The 18,270-nt window shown below is 42.4% G+C and overlaps 1 protein-coding gene across 1 annotated transcript in view; it reads right to left on the reverse strand.

Annotated features, from left to right (window-relative positions):
- Positions 1-18,270, reverse strand: part of BAZ1A (bromodomain adjacent to zinc finger domain 1A) — a 55,347-nt gene that overhangs the window by 15,538 nt on the left and 21,539 nt on the right. Inside the window, exons 8-17 of the mRNA XM_073638962.1 lie at positions 9,119-9,276; positions 6,933-7,028; positions 6,371-6,509; positions 6,127-6,273; positions 5,882-5,977; positions 5,306-5,530; positions 5,048-5,213; positions 4,090-4,197; positions 2,690-2,805; positions 1,709-2,236 (exon numbers count right to left, since the gene is read on the reverse strand). Coding sequence (XP_073495063.1) covers positions 1,709-2,236; positions 2,690-2,805; positions 4,090-4,197; positions 5,048-5,213; positions 5,306-5,530; positions 5,882-5,977; positions 6,127-6,273; positions 6,371-6,509; positions 6,933-7,028; positions 9,119-9,276 — 1,779 coding nt within the window. The remainder of the gene's footprint in view (positions 1-1,708; positions 2,237-2,689; positions 2,806-4,089; positions 4,198-5,047; positions 5,214-5,305; positions 5,531-5,881; positions 5,978-6,126; positions 6,274-6,370; positions 6,510-6,932; positions 7,029-9,118; positions 9,277-18,270) is intronic.

Consider the following 18,270-nt stretch of genomic DNA (forward strand, 5'->3'; position numbering starts at 1 on the left):
TCCGACGTCAGCGTCACGTGACCCGTCACATGACTGACGTCAGCGAAGGTCCTTCTTCATTCAACCGCGAAGTGCGGGGAATCAAGCAGGAGCGCTGCGCAGGCCGTCAGAAGGTGAGAATATATATATTTTTTTATTTTATTCTTTTTTTTTTAATGGTACCTGGGTCTGGATGAGACTCTCCTCTCCTCCACACCCGGGTACCATCCGCACATTAGACCGCATGAAAAGCGCATCAACATATACAGTGATGCGGATTCCATGCGGTCTAATGCAAGTCAATGGCGGCAAAAGAGCAGCGTTTCCGCAAAATTAAAGGACATGCTGCGGATTTTTGACCGCAGCGTTTACGCTGTGGAAAAATCCGCATCATGGGCACAGCACATGCGGATTTCAATTGGGGAACATTGCTGCCCTTCTACCATGCGTTTTTCATGCGTTTCCGCAACTGCAAAAACGCCGTGGAAACACATGAAAAACGCATCGTGTGAACTCAGCCTTAGCCATAGGTCTTGCTGCTGAGGAAAACTAGGTCCCTTCACTAGCAATTAGTGGAGCACACAGTTGTCAGATCCCAGGAATCTAGCCCTATCCAGTGGATCGGTAATCATGCTTTAGACTGGAAAACACTTTCAAACATCTCCAGTTCACCAGATTTCTAACTCAGTTTAGTTGTATATTATACATCCGGATCATCAATTTTGGGTGGACCACCGATAAGACTGTAGGGTCATCTCCCCTTCTATACCAGTCTGTCACCGTCATTTTGTGCATTGTACTGTATCATTTTTTTTTCATCTTGTATATAAACCTTTTTCACATGCAAAAATGTAGCAGTTGTACACAACGCAGCATGGACTTTGTCTGTTGCCCCCTCGCTCTACAGTGGCCCATTAATAGTATTGTCTGGGTAAAGCACGTTGCCATCTGTCCACAGGATTAGTGTTAAATTAGTGATCGGTGAGGGTTCGAGCGCTGGGACCAGCACCCACCAATCAGGAATAATGAGGGGGGGACTTTCTTTTATCCGTTACAATATTGAGAGGCAGGTTGGATGCCTGATGGCCACGCCATTAATTCTATATGGGGCTGCCAGAAAAAAGCCAAGCGCAGCTCTTGTCGGTAGTGATGCAAGTGCTCGTTACTCGAGTTTGCCTAGGGTGCTCGGGTATGCACCGAGTGTTGCGGGTACTTGAGTGACTTGTTCAAGTCCCCGCCCCCCATGTTTTGAGGCTAACCGCCGTGAAACACGCAGGCGCAGAGACTTGAACATGTCCCTCGAGCACCCGCGATACTCTGTACGTACCCCAGCACGCTAGGCAAACTCGAGTAACGAGCACTTGCACTCATCACTACTAGTCACCATTACAGGGACTGAATGAGGCGCATGCTGCACAGTCCCACTGCTGCTCCATTCTAACAGGAGATAAAGTGCCCTGTTCTGGCGATCAGTGCAGGTCACAGCAGTCGGACCACCACCAATCAACAAGTCATCACCTATCCTGTGGATAGGCAACAATTGTTTTTACCAGACAACCCCCTTTCAACCAATAGATCTGGTGCTGTATTTGTTCAGGGCCAAATCTATCCAAACCAGTGGCTATAAACAAAAAGGTGATCTAACTGTTGTACAGTTATTGTGGCAAACTGGTTAAGAAATTGCACCATCGTTGATGCCATGTTGGATATTACGATAGTAAAGCAATACCTGATATATGAAAACGATTGGACGGGAAATTACTCAATCTCTGGCAGATCCTCGTCTTTTCTTGTACCAGCATGTCTTTAAGGTTACTCTCTCTATGCCCTCGTGTGTTCAAGTTCTCTATCAGTTCATCCAGCTGATCTATTGTACTGTAGTAGCTCCAGCGGTTTGGCTTGTCTACAGGTTTAGGAAGCTCCACTTTCTCCTCTGCATCCTTCACAGGAGAGTCATGACCGTTCATTGTAGGATTACTTTCAGTTTCTCTTTCAAAAAGAGGTTGAGGTTGTAGCATATCCTCTGTTATACCGGTATAATCTTCTTCCACAAAAAGCCCCGGTATAGAAAAGAAGGTCCAGAATCGCCGGTACCATCGATCTCGGCCCAGAGGGATGATGTTGGTGCAGGACGTGACATGCTGCATCTTCTTCAACAATTCCTGCTCTTTCTTCTCCTGTTTCCGCCTTAGTTCTTCTTCATAAACTGCAGTGGGCTCTTTCTTTTCTAGGGTATCAGTATTTTTCGCTTTCAGACCTGAGATATAAGCAAACAATATATATTTAGTAATATTTCCAATAGGGAAAGAGCTAAGAATGATTAAATTCTCTCCAAATTAATCATCGGTCAGCTTTAGCTGTTCACTATCTTTACAGCACAATGCTGGTGTGTAGGGTTGGAGAGAATGCTGCAAACATTACAGGCCTGCTACAGATATGAAGATCTTTGTTTGGAGGCTTATTCTTTATTTATTGTATTCACTTATATAGTGCCATTAATTCTACAGTGCTTTACAGACATAATCATCACTGTCCCCATTGGGGCTCACAATCTAGATTCCCTATTAGTATGTCTTTGGAGTATGGAGGGGAAACTGGAGTACCCGGAGGAAACCCACACAAACACGGGGTGAACATACTAACTCCTTGCAGATGTTGTCCTTGGTGAGATTTGAACCCAGGACCCCAATGCTGCGTTGAGTCCATTTACCTTTTTTTTTCTTGCCGCCAGGTGCCAGCCCTTCATCTTCAGCGGTCATGTCATGGTCTCCCTGCTCTGCATCTTTATTCTCAGTACTTGTGTCCAAATCATCTTGTTCTTCATTTCTGTGATTCAAGTGAAAGTACCGGAGTGTTAGAAACAACATATAATACAAATAAAACATCAACTACAGCATTAGGTGCAACTTCACTAAAAACTAGATGTGTTCATTACACTGATTCTGAAATTTGTTATAAAAATGATATAAATTATTAAAAAAGAACAAAAAACTTGGCAATAAACGTGTACTGTAGGTTTGAGTTGGGTAAACGTTAATAATATACTTGTATGAGGCTTTAATAACCCCACAGTTTCCCTTTCTGCAAACACAAGCATGACCTGTAGCACCGACCACATGCTCGAATGACAAAAGTATACTTTTGTCCAGGATTAGAAAAAACATGGTTGGGTTCTTTCAAAATCAGCACCACACCTGTGCGCAGGTTGTATGTGGTATTGCATCTTGGTCACAGTCCCCTAAATGGGAGCTGAGCTGCAATAACAATCCATGGACAGGTCCATGTTTCCCTACTGCTGGACAACCCATTTCAAGCTGTGGGTTTCTTGATTTAGTCTAACATAACCCTCTAGTTTTAAAGGGGGCTTTCCTGCAACATTTATAAATTAGCCACAAGATAGGTGACATTTTATTTTTGGAAAGACATCCCTTTAAAGCGTCCCTCGAGTCTCCTACAGAGCCCTGAGAGGATAAATTGTTTATTAGGGTAAGGCCAAACAGAGCGGTCATGACACAGCTGAAAACAGCAATGGCAATAAACTATCAAAAAATAGTAGCGGTTTAACAAGCAATCACTTGATTTTATGGGAAACAGCCATTTTACCTGCAAAATGGAAGAGTTAAAACTCAGCCACATGGTTTTGCAAGTGAAATAGCAGTTTCCACTCAAATCACGGTGACTCAATGGTTATCAATGTTGCTTTGTAGTATTGGGGTCCTGGGGTCAAATCCCACTAAGGACAACATCGAAGATCCTGTAAAAATGGATCACGTTAAAAACAGACTTGGGGTGTGTGCACACGATTAGGATTTGCGGCAGAAAATTCTGCTGTGTTGGCAAGAAAAATGTGTAAAATACGTATTTTTTGTTGCGTATTTTCCCCACTACTGCAAAATCACTGCAAGAATTGACATGCTACCTATCTGAATCTGATGCAAATCTGCATGGAAAAAAATAAGCAACTTGCATAAAGTTTCAGTAATTCGTAAAAACGTTGTGCATTTCCCACAGTGAATCCATGCAGAAAACTAACCGCAACATGTGCACATAGCCTAGCTGAGAATTTTCTCATAACTGAATGGATTAAGCATTAATATAAAGGTTACTTACCCTGCACTCTTAGTTGAAGTGTTGTTCTCATCTTCTCTCAGTTTATCTTCTTTATCCTTCATCTTCATCTCTTGCTCCTTCAGTTTGTCCTCTCTCAGTTTTCGAATTCTAAAACAAGTTTAATGTTTCATGAGTTTATACTTAAGACTCCCCATACACATCAATAAACAAAAATAAATAAAATCAATCTAATTTTTACCTAATACCAAAACAGCAGTATGAAATAGGTTATCCCAGGTGACCACCTCGGGCAACTTTATCAGGACCCCAATAAGCAAACAACGCACTGGGGATTGCGAGTGGGAAAAACACAAACACTTGTCATACGAGATCATAAGATCCCTCAAGGTCCAAGAAACCACCTTGGTCCAACCTTATATTTGGATAAGCAGGAATTCTGTGAGATTCCAGAAGATTCTCAATAAACGTTCATTGGTGAGTAACCTCCAGGCTATTGAACCTATCACGACACTGAAGATCTGATTGATGGGGACATCAAGAAGGACTTCAATCAAGAGCGTCTGAGTTATCTCCCCTCACATCAGAACAACATGCCAACCATTCCCTCAAAAATAAAGATTTAATTATAAAACCAACTGACAAGGGGGCATTATTATTGTGGTAGTGGATCACAATTACCTCAACGAGATCCAACACTCAGACAATGACTAAGAAGAATACCATAGGACCTACCCCTTCTATTACAAAAAAAAATGCAACAAACATCAAAAAATTGTCACCTTTCTGTACAATCCACACCCGTTACTCCGGTCTTTTACGTTCTACCCAAAATTCACAAATCCCAATAACCCTCCAGGACACTCCATAGTCACTTCACTTACTCGGTTTAATCAGCATTATCATTCTACCTTAAGAAAACCCTCAACCCTACTGCTAAAAAGCAAATCCTTCTTGCTAAACATATGCATTAATTTTTTATTTATTTTTTTAAACAAACCTAGCTGCAGCCTCTTCCCGTTCTCTCCGGTTCTGTTCTGCTTTTAGTTCCCTGAATTCTTGCTTCATCTGCCGCAGCTCTTCAATGCAATCCTCAATATAGTCTCTGGTGGAAACTAATGTCAGCAACTTCCCACACAGGGCGTGAAGAATTTTCAACTTTTCATCTAAAAACATAGATGTACCAATATGTATGGCTAAATATCCTCAATTTCTTTATAAAATGAGTAAAACAAGCATCAGAAAGGCCATTTCTCACCAGGTGACAGGTCATACACTGATGTACTAGAAAGCTTCTTTAAGATTGCAGGATGATTGATCCGAAGCTCCAGACAGGCATCATCTGTCGCAAGAAAACCACCCTGTTTCTGGTACCGATATTTAGCATTGGCAGAGTTTGATTCAGCTCCAGAAGCCAAAATATGGAGACGGAGAATTTCAGAAAGTGTGCAGCTATCCAAATCCAGCTCTTTTAGACTGCAGCCTAAATGAAAAAAAATCAAGTTTATTCGGCATTTTTTATTAAAATTGCAAAATAATTTCCCCATCTGTAATGAAATACATTTTAGATTTACATTTAGAAAATCTAATTTTCTAATGTCACCCAAGCTTTACATGGGGGAAGTGAAGGAGAAAACACTCGTTCATCAGGCGAAACGCTCTTTTGGCCGGCTCATCATTCTCGGCAGCACATCATCCTGTGTAAACAGGACCTGCACTGCCGAGAACAAATGTAGCATACGTGCACTGAATGATTACTGACAGTATAATGCTGCATATCACATAGTGTAAACATATTTTTAGGCATCATCAGTTATTAAGCAGCCAAACATACCATGATTTAATTGGGGCCACGCTGCTGCTAAAGAGGCTACTGCGTACAGAGCAGACTTTGTTGTGTCTGTAACCTCACCCAGAGCTTCTGTTAAGCCTGAAAAACAGTTAAAAAGCAATATAGAGACATAAAAATCGCTACAATTGTGTACAAAAAAACACTAAATGCCAGGTCATCCTCACAATCATTCTTAGCTGCCCTCTTAAAGGGCTCTTTTTACTTATAAGAATATGTTATACTTTTACCTTTTGCTTCTGTGTCTGTTATTTGGTCATTGGCCACATCTTCCTCCTCTTCTGCTAATGCCTGGAAAATGGCACTCAGGAAAAAGAAAAGAAGCTCGCAAAGTGGACCTTCCGGATCATTGCCCACTAAAGCCTCCTCAAGAATTTCTGGCAATAGAAAGACAAAAATCAAGCAATCATTGGGGGTTTTGTAGAACCACAAGGATTGACTTATTGCCAAGTGACAACCCCTTTAACCACCTACCAAATGTCATTCCTTCTGGAAACTCATCCTTAAGGTCAAACAGATCACCAAATGCATGAAGGAATTCTAACACCATGATAGCATCCCCAAAACAATCAGGAGGGAGTCTCGTTTTCACTGGAAGTGGAGAAGGAAGATCCTACGTAGCCAAAAAAGAAGAAAAATATATAAGAGAGCAGCTGGTTCAAGTGTTGGAGAGAAGTTTCTGAAACTGACACTTATGTGCCTTGATATATACTGGATGGCAAGAAGAAAATCTATTGTTCTGGATATATCAAGGGACGGTGATAATGAATGTGCGTAGGTTAATGGAAATCCACGTGGGAATGTACTGCAGAACTGAAATGTTATTCTTTATATGGTCCTCCTGCAAATTGGAAATGTTAATAATCATCTAAAGCATTAATATTTCTCTGGTGCTGTATATAAACGTGTACCCTTCCCTTCTGAATTGTGCGTCACTGTTTCTTGTGTTTTTGCAGATGCTCTTTTAGAGCCTTGACCTTGTTAAGGACAGTTCAGGAAGCAAAGAAAAAAAAATGTACACACTGCAACAACCTACCTTCAAGTCATCGCACTCAATGTCATCCCGTCTTTGATTCCACAGTTTTAAGCGTTCTGCATATTTACGCTTCTCTGCACGGATTTTTTCTCTCTCCTGAAACAAGAATATAAAATGAATACATGTGAAGCAATATATATCTACTGTATATCTGAACCACTTCCACTGATTTCACTCCATCCAAGTCAAGGAATCTTAGTCAATATAGTTTCCGCCCTTTGAAAGCCGTGGTTTACAGCACAGCCATTTATATACAGTGCATGTCACTACTCCGATGAAATTACCAATCCCTGCAAGATATCTATACCGTAGACATGGGAATGCAATTTTATTTGGTTCGCAATGACTTACGTGTTTTTTTATTTGTGTGTTTGTTTTATTTAGTTTTGATTGTTTCTAAAAACAAAATTAAAAACATGAAAAGTATTTTGATAGCTTTCACAATAAAAACTGATCTGGTTGAAAAAAACATGGGAATTAAGTAATAGGAACAGACAAATACCCTTTATAAATTAGGTCCAGATTTTTTTGAGAGGGGAAGCAGAGATAATGGTATAACCAAGTGGACAACCTATATATAGGTAACATGGAAACAAAACATTTATTCGAGGTTGCTAATTACATCATTTGACTTCTGTAATTAATTCTTCTACAAGATTAAAATCAACATTATAGCAGGGCAATAAATCTCAAAATTTCTAGGCCCAAGTGAGCTCTGTTCAAATGATATCACAATTACCTCCAAAGTCTAAAATCACACATTGTGGTGCAGATTAGGGGGTACAACATAAGGAGAGCTAGTACCCCCAAGATGCATGACATGTACCCGTCTTAGGGTAACATGCTTCAAATGTTCTTTTAAAGAAAAAGAAAAAAGGGAGCAGAGCTCTAAAGTAAGCATGTGGAAGCAAACTATTACAAGTGTCTGTACACCTGCCCCATCAGCTCTTATGACCTGTATATTGTAGTTAATACTTGCACTGCCCACAATATTTCTGGAGTCTCTTCTTATAACTCTTGTTGTGCCTTTCCCTTGTTCTTCCTAGAAATCAATTTATAAATTCACAACTGGATGTGGCCAGTGGGGGAAAGGCATAGTCAGTGGGTATAGAAACACCGAACTGGCAGCGCCCAAGTGTCAATCTAGAAATACATTTTCTAGCAAGAAAAACAGAGGGGACGAATAAATGGAGTAAGGCCATGCGCACACACCATCTGTTAAATTTGGCTGAACCTGACGAGTTTTTCAAGCAGATGATTTAGGAAGCTCTATGTTTCTTTTCTTGAAGTGTCTTAAGTATTGTATTTTTTTTTATTCTTCCCAGAGTATTTTTATGGCCTTAGGCATTTTTTGGGAGTGTTGTCGGGAGTATTTTTTACTTGATATAATTAATGAATGTCTGAGCCTCCCCATTGACTTGTACTATAAAGTACAAAACATTTTCCGAGCAGAAAACTGAAGACCGAAAACTGCTCTTCACACGGTAATGGCAGAGCTAACAGAAGAACCAAGGACAAGGATCAATGTAAAATCTCAGATTACTAATCTAAGAAATATTCAGCAAGTGAAATCACAATTAAATCACAATTTTTAACATGGACTTGAAGAAACCGTAATCAATTAGAAACGATTATTAGCTTGTGGTTGATTAGCATTTTCCACAGCCCCATTACTAAAAAAAAAAAAAAAGTTGTTGTTTTTTTTTTAGGTCTGTTTTTATGGCGGTGAACACAGTTCACTTATGACCGAAACGTTGGGCATGTTGCTACAGTTGAAGGTTTTTTTTTTTACTGACACTTCAATATATTTTCTTGTCTACTTCACCTGCAAATTTTGAGTGCTGTCGTCATTTTCTCAACTGGTCATCAAGACTGTTATCCCTACTGCTGTGCACCTACAGTACATTGATATCGAGCATAAACCTGATCTTCTATTAATTTACAGGCTAATGGCACAGTTCCTGTTCCAGGTATATTCTAAGACTTTGATGGTACTTGGTGCTCCATTCATGGTTGGTCTTTTAGATTAATATAAATACCATAGAGCAAACAAGTGACATTTCATCACTTTTTCACAAAGAAGGTGGTGAGGCTTTTCTTAGCTTTATTAAGAAGGCGAGGCTGTGATAGACGCCAATCTGAGAAGGCAGACGGCACCAGCAACATGAAAGCAAAGACTGCGTTACCTTTTCCCTTTCAAGTTTGATCATCTTTTGTTCCTCTAGCTTTTTCAGTCGCTCCACCTGAACGGTCTTTTTAAATTCTTCCTTCTGTAACACTTTATCTCTGTTCTTGGACTGCATACGTTCAGCACGTTCTTTCCGCAATCTTTCTTTTTCAATTTCTAAAAAAGAAAAAAATGAATATAGAGAGTTAAGAGAATTGCAGTCCTGAGCGCTAACATAGTATTAATTATGATCCTTGTTTTTAGGAAATGAGAGCAGCCCCCGAATGAATCCCAGAAAGACAAAATGTGAATAAGTTTGGAAACATCGGCACCCTTTTCTATTGGCAGAGGTGCAAGGCAGGACCTACTTTCGCCACTTTATTTGCATTTGTAATAGAGCCCTTAGCATTGAGGAATTATCAACCACCAAATATCACAGGTGTGCTCCCAGCTCAGACATTTATGGCACATCCACAGGAGAGGCTGCAAACGTCTGCAATAAAATGGATCACAGCTCTGGGACCTGCACTAATCTTAGGACTCGCAGCCCTAAACTCATTTTATAGAACTCTCAGCTCAAGTATATACAAGAAATCAAATACAGAAAGGTACAATATAGATTCTTGGTAAAATCAACATGTACAAGAAACCTTTACTCAATATATAACCATAAATAGGAATAAGATAAATAACCGCTATACCATTACAAAGTCAATATTATATCCCCAGCTCACAACCCCAAATTTTCAAATATCAGAAAACAGAACATTGAAAAAGTATCAACGCAGATCTCTCATCTAATGTCAGAAGGCAGGTGGGACCTGAGAGTATTAGAAGTGTAGGAGGTCCAAGAGGACGCATACCACCCATTCCACACTTAGGTGAATTTTTAAAAGGCAAAATCTATTTCTTTACTGCCTCATTGGGGGACACAGGTAGTCATGGGTATGTGCTGCTCTCACTAGGAGGCTGACACTAGGCTAGAAAAAAGAATTAGCAGCTCCTCAGCAGATTACCCCTACCTACTCTCACTAAGCTCGCCAGTTTAAGCTTGGTCAGTAGGAGGCGGACCTGGATCTGATCCCAGATCCATCTTTTTTCCTTTTTGGTACCCTGTTGTGTTTTATTAATGTTTTCCCTTTTCTCTTGCAGATTTTTGCTTCCCAGGGTAACAGTGTAACGTCTCACCCAAGAAAGCAATGTGGTGTCACCTACTCTCTGGTCTGCAAGACAGGACCCTTTCCCTGTCATCTCACGGTGTTCAGGATGGTTGGAGCGGCTCGGTCCTTGCCTTTTCCCACTCCCAGCCACCTCCTCGGGCCGTGAGGAAGACTGTCACTAGCAGTGACCTTCCCCCTCTCCAGGGGTCAATACAGTCTTCTGCACAGTCAGGGACCAAGACAGTGCGGGAAGGAGTACTATCAGCGACCCCACTACCTCCAGGGCACGTGATGCCATCCCAAGATACAGAGAAGAGGATCCCGAATGCAGCGCAGACTCTGTAGCGTCACAGGTACTGTACCCCTCTCCCTTTTCCACCAACGCAGCGGGCAGCGTCTTTGTTACCTGCCTCCTCTCCTCAGCGGGGGAGGCACATCTGGAATTACACTGTGTTCCAAATTATTATGCAAAAAGTGTTTAGGAGTGATAAGGTAAGAATTTTTTTGTTTGTCAGTTAAACTCCTTGATGGTGATGTGTGTCAGGGCTCTTTATATCACTGTAAGCAATTGCAGACACCTGTGCTAATTAGTTTGGCAGGTGTGTCTAATGAAAGTCAAGACTACTTAAGAAGGCTGTCCCACATTATTAAGCAGCCTACATTTTCCGCCAAAATGGGAAAGAAAAAGGATGTGTCGGCTGCTGAGAAGCAACAAATTGTGGAGTGTTTAGGTCAAGGCATGACTACAATCAACATTGCCAAGACACTTCATCCTGATCATCGCACAATCAAGAAGTATGTAGCGGATTCACAGTACACATGTGTGCGTGCTGATAAGGGAAAATTGAGGACTCTTTCCTACAGGCAATTACGTTAGGTTAAAAGAGCAGCGGCAAAATAGCCTTGTCATAGCAGCAGACAAGTTTCTGAAGCTGCAGGTGCCTCCAACGTCCCCCGAACAACTAGATGCAGGGTCCTTCAGAGGTTTGCAGTTGTGTGTAAGCCATCCTGTCGACCTCCTCTATCCACAGCACACAAGCAGAAACAGCTCCAGTGGGCCAAACAATACATGAAGACTGACTTCAAAACTGTTTTGTTCACCGATGAGTGCCGTGCAACGCTCGATGGTCCAGATGGATGGAGTGGAGGATGGCTGGTTGATGGACACCCCATGCAAACACTGCTACGGCGCCAACAAGGAGGAGGTGGAGTAATGTTTTGGGCTGGAATCATGGGGAGAGAGCTTGTCAGCCCCTTTAGGATCCCTGAAGGGGTAAAGATGAACTCCATAATGTATGTGGAGTTTCTCAAACAGCACTTCCTGCCATGGTTCAAGAAGAACAGTGCATTCCGCAGCAAGATCATTTTCATGCATGATAATGCACCGTCTCATGCTGCACATAACACATCTGCATCTCTGGCTGCTATGGGCATAAAAGAGAACAAACTTATGGTGTGGCCCCCATGCTCCCCTGACCTCAACCCCATTGAGAACATCTGGAACATCATCAAAAGGAGTGTCTATGATGGCGGGAGGCAGTTCACATCTAAGCAACAGCTCTGGGAGGGTATTCTGTGCTCATGCAAAACAATTGAAGCAGAAACCATCCAAAACCTGACAAATTCATTGGACGAGAGAGTTCAGAAGCTCCTTTCGAACAGGGCTGTGGAGTTGGAGTCGGAGTTAGTTTTGGTTAGAGTCGGTAGAAATGTACCGACTCCAGCTTTAAAAAAAATGTATTAATATTTCATAATTGAACTTTCATATGAATTTTATAAATGTTACTCAAATATATATGTTCTATCAAACTATGAACAACAGTGATAAGCAGTTCTGCTGGAGATAGAGACATTTCTTACTTCTTGTGTGTCACTGTTCTCCACTGCCCTTATCTAATCTTATACTTGGTTAACCTCATGCTGCCCCAACCCCCCTACTTAAAATGTATTAAACTGAAAGTGAAAATGTGTTGCAAATTCTTAGTAGTAAAGCTCCTCCTCTAGACTAGATGTTTACTAGGTGTGCGTCTTCCAAGCATCTCACAGCTGCTACTCAGAAGAGGAAGACTGTAAGAAGTATTATCCTTTCAACAAACTTTGCATCAGTTAACTGAGTACATGAGGAATAACAGTATTACTTACCACTATATCAGTTGTACGACCGGGCAATAATTTTGTACAATTCTTTTTAGGAAAAACAATTGTCATTTGGATTGTAAATGCAGAATTAAAAACCTGAGAATGTCAAAGAAGCGTCACATTAAATCAGCTGTATTTGAACATTTCACCATCACTCAAGATAGAAAACATTATGTCTGTCAGTGTATGACAAATGATCCAGACAAAAACAAATGCTGTGAAGCCAAGATCAGTGCATATTCAGGCAAAGATAAAAATGCTCCTACCAGAGCTTCTAATCTAAAGAGACATTTACAGCGCTTTCATCCAGAAGTACTGAAAGCAGTGGATGAGAAAGACTGCATCCAAACCAATGAACCAGTGCCCAGCTCTTCCAGCCAAACAAAGGAGCAGAGAACTTTTCAGCCATCAGTTGCAAGATATTTGGTCAGTGACAAAGTTACTGTGACAATGACAGTAGATACATTTAAAAAACAGATCATAGAGATTGTTGTAAAGGATAGTGTGCCTATTTCATTATTATCACGACCAGCTTTTATGTGTCTGAATGGGGAAATGGCCTGCAAGCTTGGTGTTTCTCTGGAGAGAGAGAGTATTAGAAAATTAGTAATCGAAGAAGCTTTTAAACAAAAGGAAGAACTTAAAAAAACTCTCAAGGGACGCTTTCTGTTTCTTAAAATGGATGCCTGCACACATCACAGAGTGAACTATTTTGCCATCAATGTCCGATTTGTTTGGGACAAAAATGAAATAGTTACCAAGACATTGGCAGTAAAAGACACCAAAGCTCATCATACCAGTGAGTTTCTCCAGGTCTTGGTGGAAAAGGTTCTGCAAGACTATGTACTTAAAAAAGAGCAAGTTCTTTCTGTCGTAACTGACAATGCTTCAAATATAAGTACTATTAAGCTAATGAATGAGAGTAATGATGGTGACCAGCAGCTAGAAGAACATTCTGGGTCCACAGACACAGAAATGTTTGAAATAGAGGAACACAGTATTGTAACTGAGGAGCAAACTGAAGTTGCTTCAGATGAACAGCAACATGATAGTTTAGATGATCTTGTTGAAACTGTGTCAATACGTTCTTTCATTCATCACATGCGCTGTGTTGTGCATACGCTACAGCTGGCTATAAGAGACAGTCTGCAAGAAGGACATGCTGCTGCACTGATTGGCAAGGTGAGAAAATTGGCTACTGTTGCCAGAACTCCTAAAGTTGACTCAATTTTGAAGAGACGTGCTGGAAAAGGGGCAATTATTGATCAAGCCACACGATGGGGCAGTACTTACTTAATGATTCAGCGCTTGGTTGAACTGAAAACCTTTCTTGTAGACATGGCTAACCCTCAACTGACGCTAAATGGAATCAGGTGACTGAGCTGGAAAAATTGCTAGAGCACCCATTTACAGTGACTAAAAAATTACAAGCAGAGGACTTAACTCCAGGTATTTTCTTAAAGGAGTGGAAGAACCTGATGTTTCGCCTGTCCCAAAGAGGAGGGTTAATTGCAAGTGGCATTGCTACATCAATGAAACGGAGAGAGGAGCTACTATTGCAAAATAACATTCTTTTGGCAGCTGTTTATGTAGACCCAATGAATCGGATTCTTCTAGATGATCAACCGCTAACTAAAGGAAAAGAAGCTCTGTTTGAAATAGCAGTAAGGATGAAAGGGTTGCAGAATAGTCAGGAGGAACAAGAAGAATTTGGTCGTCCTGCCACATTTTCACCCTCATCATCAACTGATGAAGAATTTAATTTGGAAAAATATTTGGATCACAAGGACCGTGCAAAGCGTTCCCGCATAGAAGAAGAGTCATCCCCATCAAAGAACACAGCCAGTACATTTCAGCAGAATTTTTCATGTGCACTAAAAGAAATTGCGAAATTTGACCGTTCATCAAAAATAACAGTGCAACAAGCGATTCCTCTGTATCCTGACATTGTCAGAGATGTTGCCCGAGTGGTTACTTCTTTGCCACCAACCCAAGTTAGTGTAGAGAGGTTGTTCTCTGCTCTCAAAATAATTAGATCAGATTTGAGGGCATCCATGAAGGAGGATCTGACAGAGGCAATACTTTTTCTGAGGACAAATTTATAGATTTCTTCTTATTAACTGCATAACAGTGTTTATTGCATATTTACTTACAAGTGTTTAGAAAAGTTTCTAAAAGTTATTTGCTATATTCTAATTGTATTCTAATAAATATAGTTTTTGCTCTAAGTGGTCTGATTACTTATATGATGGCGAGAAACTGAATAAGCACGATGTTAATATTTTACAACAGTAAATTTATTGTTATGAATTGGCCATTTATGAAGGAGTCGGAGCCGGAGTAGGAGTCGGAACCTGATAAAATCCAGGAGTCGGAGTCGCAACTGTGGCTTACCGACTCCACAGCCCTGCTTTCGAACAAAGGGTCCTATGTGCAAATGTAACATCACCTAGAATAAAGTTTTGAGTTGAAAACTGTTTGATTTCAGTTTGTAATAACCTGCTAATGCTTATAATTTCAAAAATGACCCTTTTTTTGTTCTTTATTAAAATGAAAAGGTTGAAAACTCTGCTGTGCATAATAATTTGGAACATGCATTTTGAGTGCAGTTTGAGTTTATTTTTTTTAAATATACTGTTATCATAGGCAGTTTGTACAAAAACCTTTCAATTGTACTCTAATAGTTATTTGACTGGAAAATTACAATGACTGCAATTCATATAGGTAACTTGGGAAAATCTGAGAAAATATTTGCATAATAATTTTGAACACAGTGTAGTCATCTCCCGATGTCCCAAATGCAAATAGGACCCGGATCAAAATAGAGCCCCCGGTCTCAGCCTGTTCCAGAACACGCCCCCTCATGCACCCTATAACAGCACGCTCCTGGCCTCAGCACCGCTCTCCGGCCCGCCCACACTCCTCTCCTGTTGCCGGTGAGAGCGCGGTAACCACGCCCCACTTTTTCAAACAGTCCATTTGCGTGGGGTCTTTTTCCTTGCGTGCTCCTACATCATAGGGGCGTCCTTCATTGTTTTCTCGTGCCCTGCAGAGTACGGCCTTCCACCTTCGCGCTCTTTGCACGGGACCACCCTCAGTCTTTCTCACACGTTGCCTTATTCTCATCTCTCTGCCGCCATCTCAGACTACGGAGACATAGCGCCGCTGCGGAACAGCAGCTGCTCCAGCCTGGGGGCCACTGCATCTGGCGACAGGACCCTTCCTCAGACCGGGTAGGCTGTGTTTAGGCTACTCTCTCCTCAGGCACACATACACATGTTCAGGGATCTCCTCTCCAGACCCTCTCCCAACATAATCCACTACGCCTGTGCCCTCTGAAATGAGAAATGGTCCAGAGGAGAGGCCTCGGCCTTCACCCTAACCTGTAGCCCCTCCACCAGGTCATCCTCACAGAAGCCCCCCTCCCCCACGCCGCCCAGCACGAGAGCACACCCCCCTCCTCCGGAGTGGGCTGTTGCCCTCTCAAATCGGTATCAGACCTCACCAAGGTCTCACAATCCTTGGTCCACGTCATGGAACGTTTACCCGTTCTACCAGCTGCTTCCACTGTTCCAAGCATTCCTCAGCAGGAATCGCAGGCTCCCAGCAGTCTTCTCAAAAGGACAGATCAGGGACTAGACCCAAGAAGCGAGCACGCTCTCCTTCCTCTTCCAGATCTCCGTCCACGTCCTCCAAGATGCCTTCGGTTCTGTCCTCCCAGAGATGTCCCCTGGATCAGTTTCCGGGTCTGACTCAGAATCAGATCCCAATACGTACCAGAATTCTAAACTGCAGGACATGGTCGACAGACTCCTTAAAGCGGTTAATCAGACCCTCAATATCAAAGAGGACGAGTGCTCCCCTCAGAACCATGCTGTATCCTTCAAAAAGTCATGTTTTCTAGTCATAAGGAACTCAAGGGAATCCTCTCAAAACACGGAGCACCCTGACAAGCGCTTTCATGGGAGGAGACAGCTAGACGTCTTGTATCTCTTTAGCTTGGAGCTAGTCAACCAGTGGTCGAATTCTCCATCCGTCGATCCACCGGTCTCCAGTCTTTCTGCCAAGACCATTTTGTCTCTGCCCGACGGTCCCTCCCTTAAAAGGACTCCATGGTCGGACAGATTGAATCGCTCGCCAAATCAGCCTCAGCACTTCCTTCTGCCCCCTTTTCGCTTCCACATGTGTAGCCAAATCTGTCTTCGCTTGGGCAAAACTTCTCAGTCAAGGTCTTGCCTATTCAGCCCCTCCAGAGGAGATGGCGGTTCTGGTGAACCAGATTGCCCAAGCGGGGCAATATCTTCTCTCTGCCTCCCTAGATGCTGCCAATTGCTCAGCTCGGGCCAGCAGTAATATCGTAGCCATACATAGGATGCTCTGGCTTAAGGCCTGGAACACTGATCAGTCTTCCAAAAAAAAAAAAAAAAAATTGTTCGTTTACCAACCTTCCCCTTCCAGGCTTCCCGACTCTTTGGATCTAAGGTAGACCAGCTAATTTCTGACGCCACTGGCAGCAAGAGCACCTCTCTTCCACAGCCTAGGCCTAAACATCCGTTCAACCTCAGACAAACTCCTCAGTTTAGTCTCTTTTCCTCTACCAGGGCCCCACCTCAAAGGGACCGACCTGCAGCCCAAAGGGTAAAAAGGAAGCCTTCAAACAAGCCTGCCGCTACCTGGTGCAGAAAGAGCCGCCCTAACAAGTCCTCAGGATCCCGTTATAGCAGGTTCACCTCTGCATGACAGGTCACCCTCACGGGGAAATCCTCTCAGGGTGGGTGGCAGTCTCCTCCTCTTCCAGGACGCATGGCTGGCAGCGGTTGACGATGCCTGGGTTAGATAATTAGTCTCCACAGGCTACAAGATAGAATTCTCCTCTATCACTACACAGTCGTTTTTTCCTGTCCCACCCTCCAAGGGATCCGGCACATGGCTCAGAAAAAAAGTGAAACATCGATTCCCTTCTGCTAACGGGAGTCATCATTCCCGTTTCATCAGAGGAGCACTTCATGAGTTTTTATTCCAACCTATTCATGGTGCCAAAAAGACGGATCACAAGCTCCTGAATTGGTGGGTGCAGCTCAGTTGTCATTTCAGAATGGAGTGCCTCTGCTCGGTTATCTCTTCCATGGAACCCGAGGAGTTTCTCTAATTTTTTTTTTTTTGTCTTATATGTTTTTTAACTGTACTTTTTAACTAAGTGGTGTTGTATGTCTTTTCTATAATAAAATTTCTGCAATGTTTTCTACACACTGCCTCTATATTTGATTATTTACTATGCTTGGTGCCTGTTCTACCCTTTGCTTCTTTTCTCTCATTTATTTCTCAGGGATTTTGGCACAGGTGTATGTCTTATCATAAGGTGGTGCTGGGTCTTATATATTTTTCGAGTTTCTCTAATTGGACATTCAGGATACTTCCCTTCATATCCCAATTTGCGAGTCTCAGATTCTTCCAATTTGCGATCCAGAAAAATCCATACCAATTCACGGCTCTCCCGTTCCGTGTTGTAAGACGCCCATCCGCTCACCCTCTGCAAGTCCTGTGGAAGATTATCGCCGCTATGGAGGGAGTTCCCTTTGCCCAGTTCCACATCCGCCCTCTCCAACTGGCTCTCCTGTCGGTTTGGGACAAGAGGACCTCCTCATTGGATCATCCCATTCTCTTGCCTCCTCGAGTCAGACACTGACTTGGTGAACTGTCTCCTCCTTGGGACTCGGGAAATTGTTTCTCCCTCTCCGTTGGCTAGTTGTCACGACGGATGCCATTCTTCTCGGTTGGGGAGCGGTTTTCCTTCACCACACCGTTCAGGGTCGCTGGAATGCCCTAGAGAACTCCCTTCCCATCAACTTGTCTGGAAATCAGGGCCGTCTAC

The sequence above is a fragment of the Phyllobates terribilis genome, unplaced genomic scaffold (assembly GCF_046119375.1).
Source record: "Phyllobates terribilis strain yellow unplaced genomic scaffold, ASM4611937v1 Scaffold_7__3_contigs__length_470593459, whole genome shotgun sequence".
NCBI classification, from domain to species: domain Eukaryota; kingdom Metazoa; phylum Chordata; class Amphibia; order Anura; family Dendrobatidae; genus Phyllobates; species Phyllobates terribilis.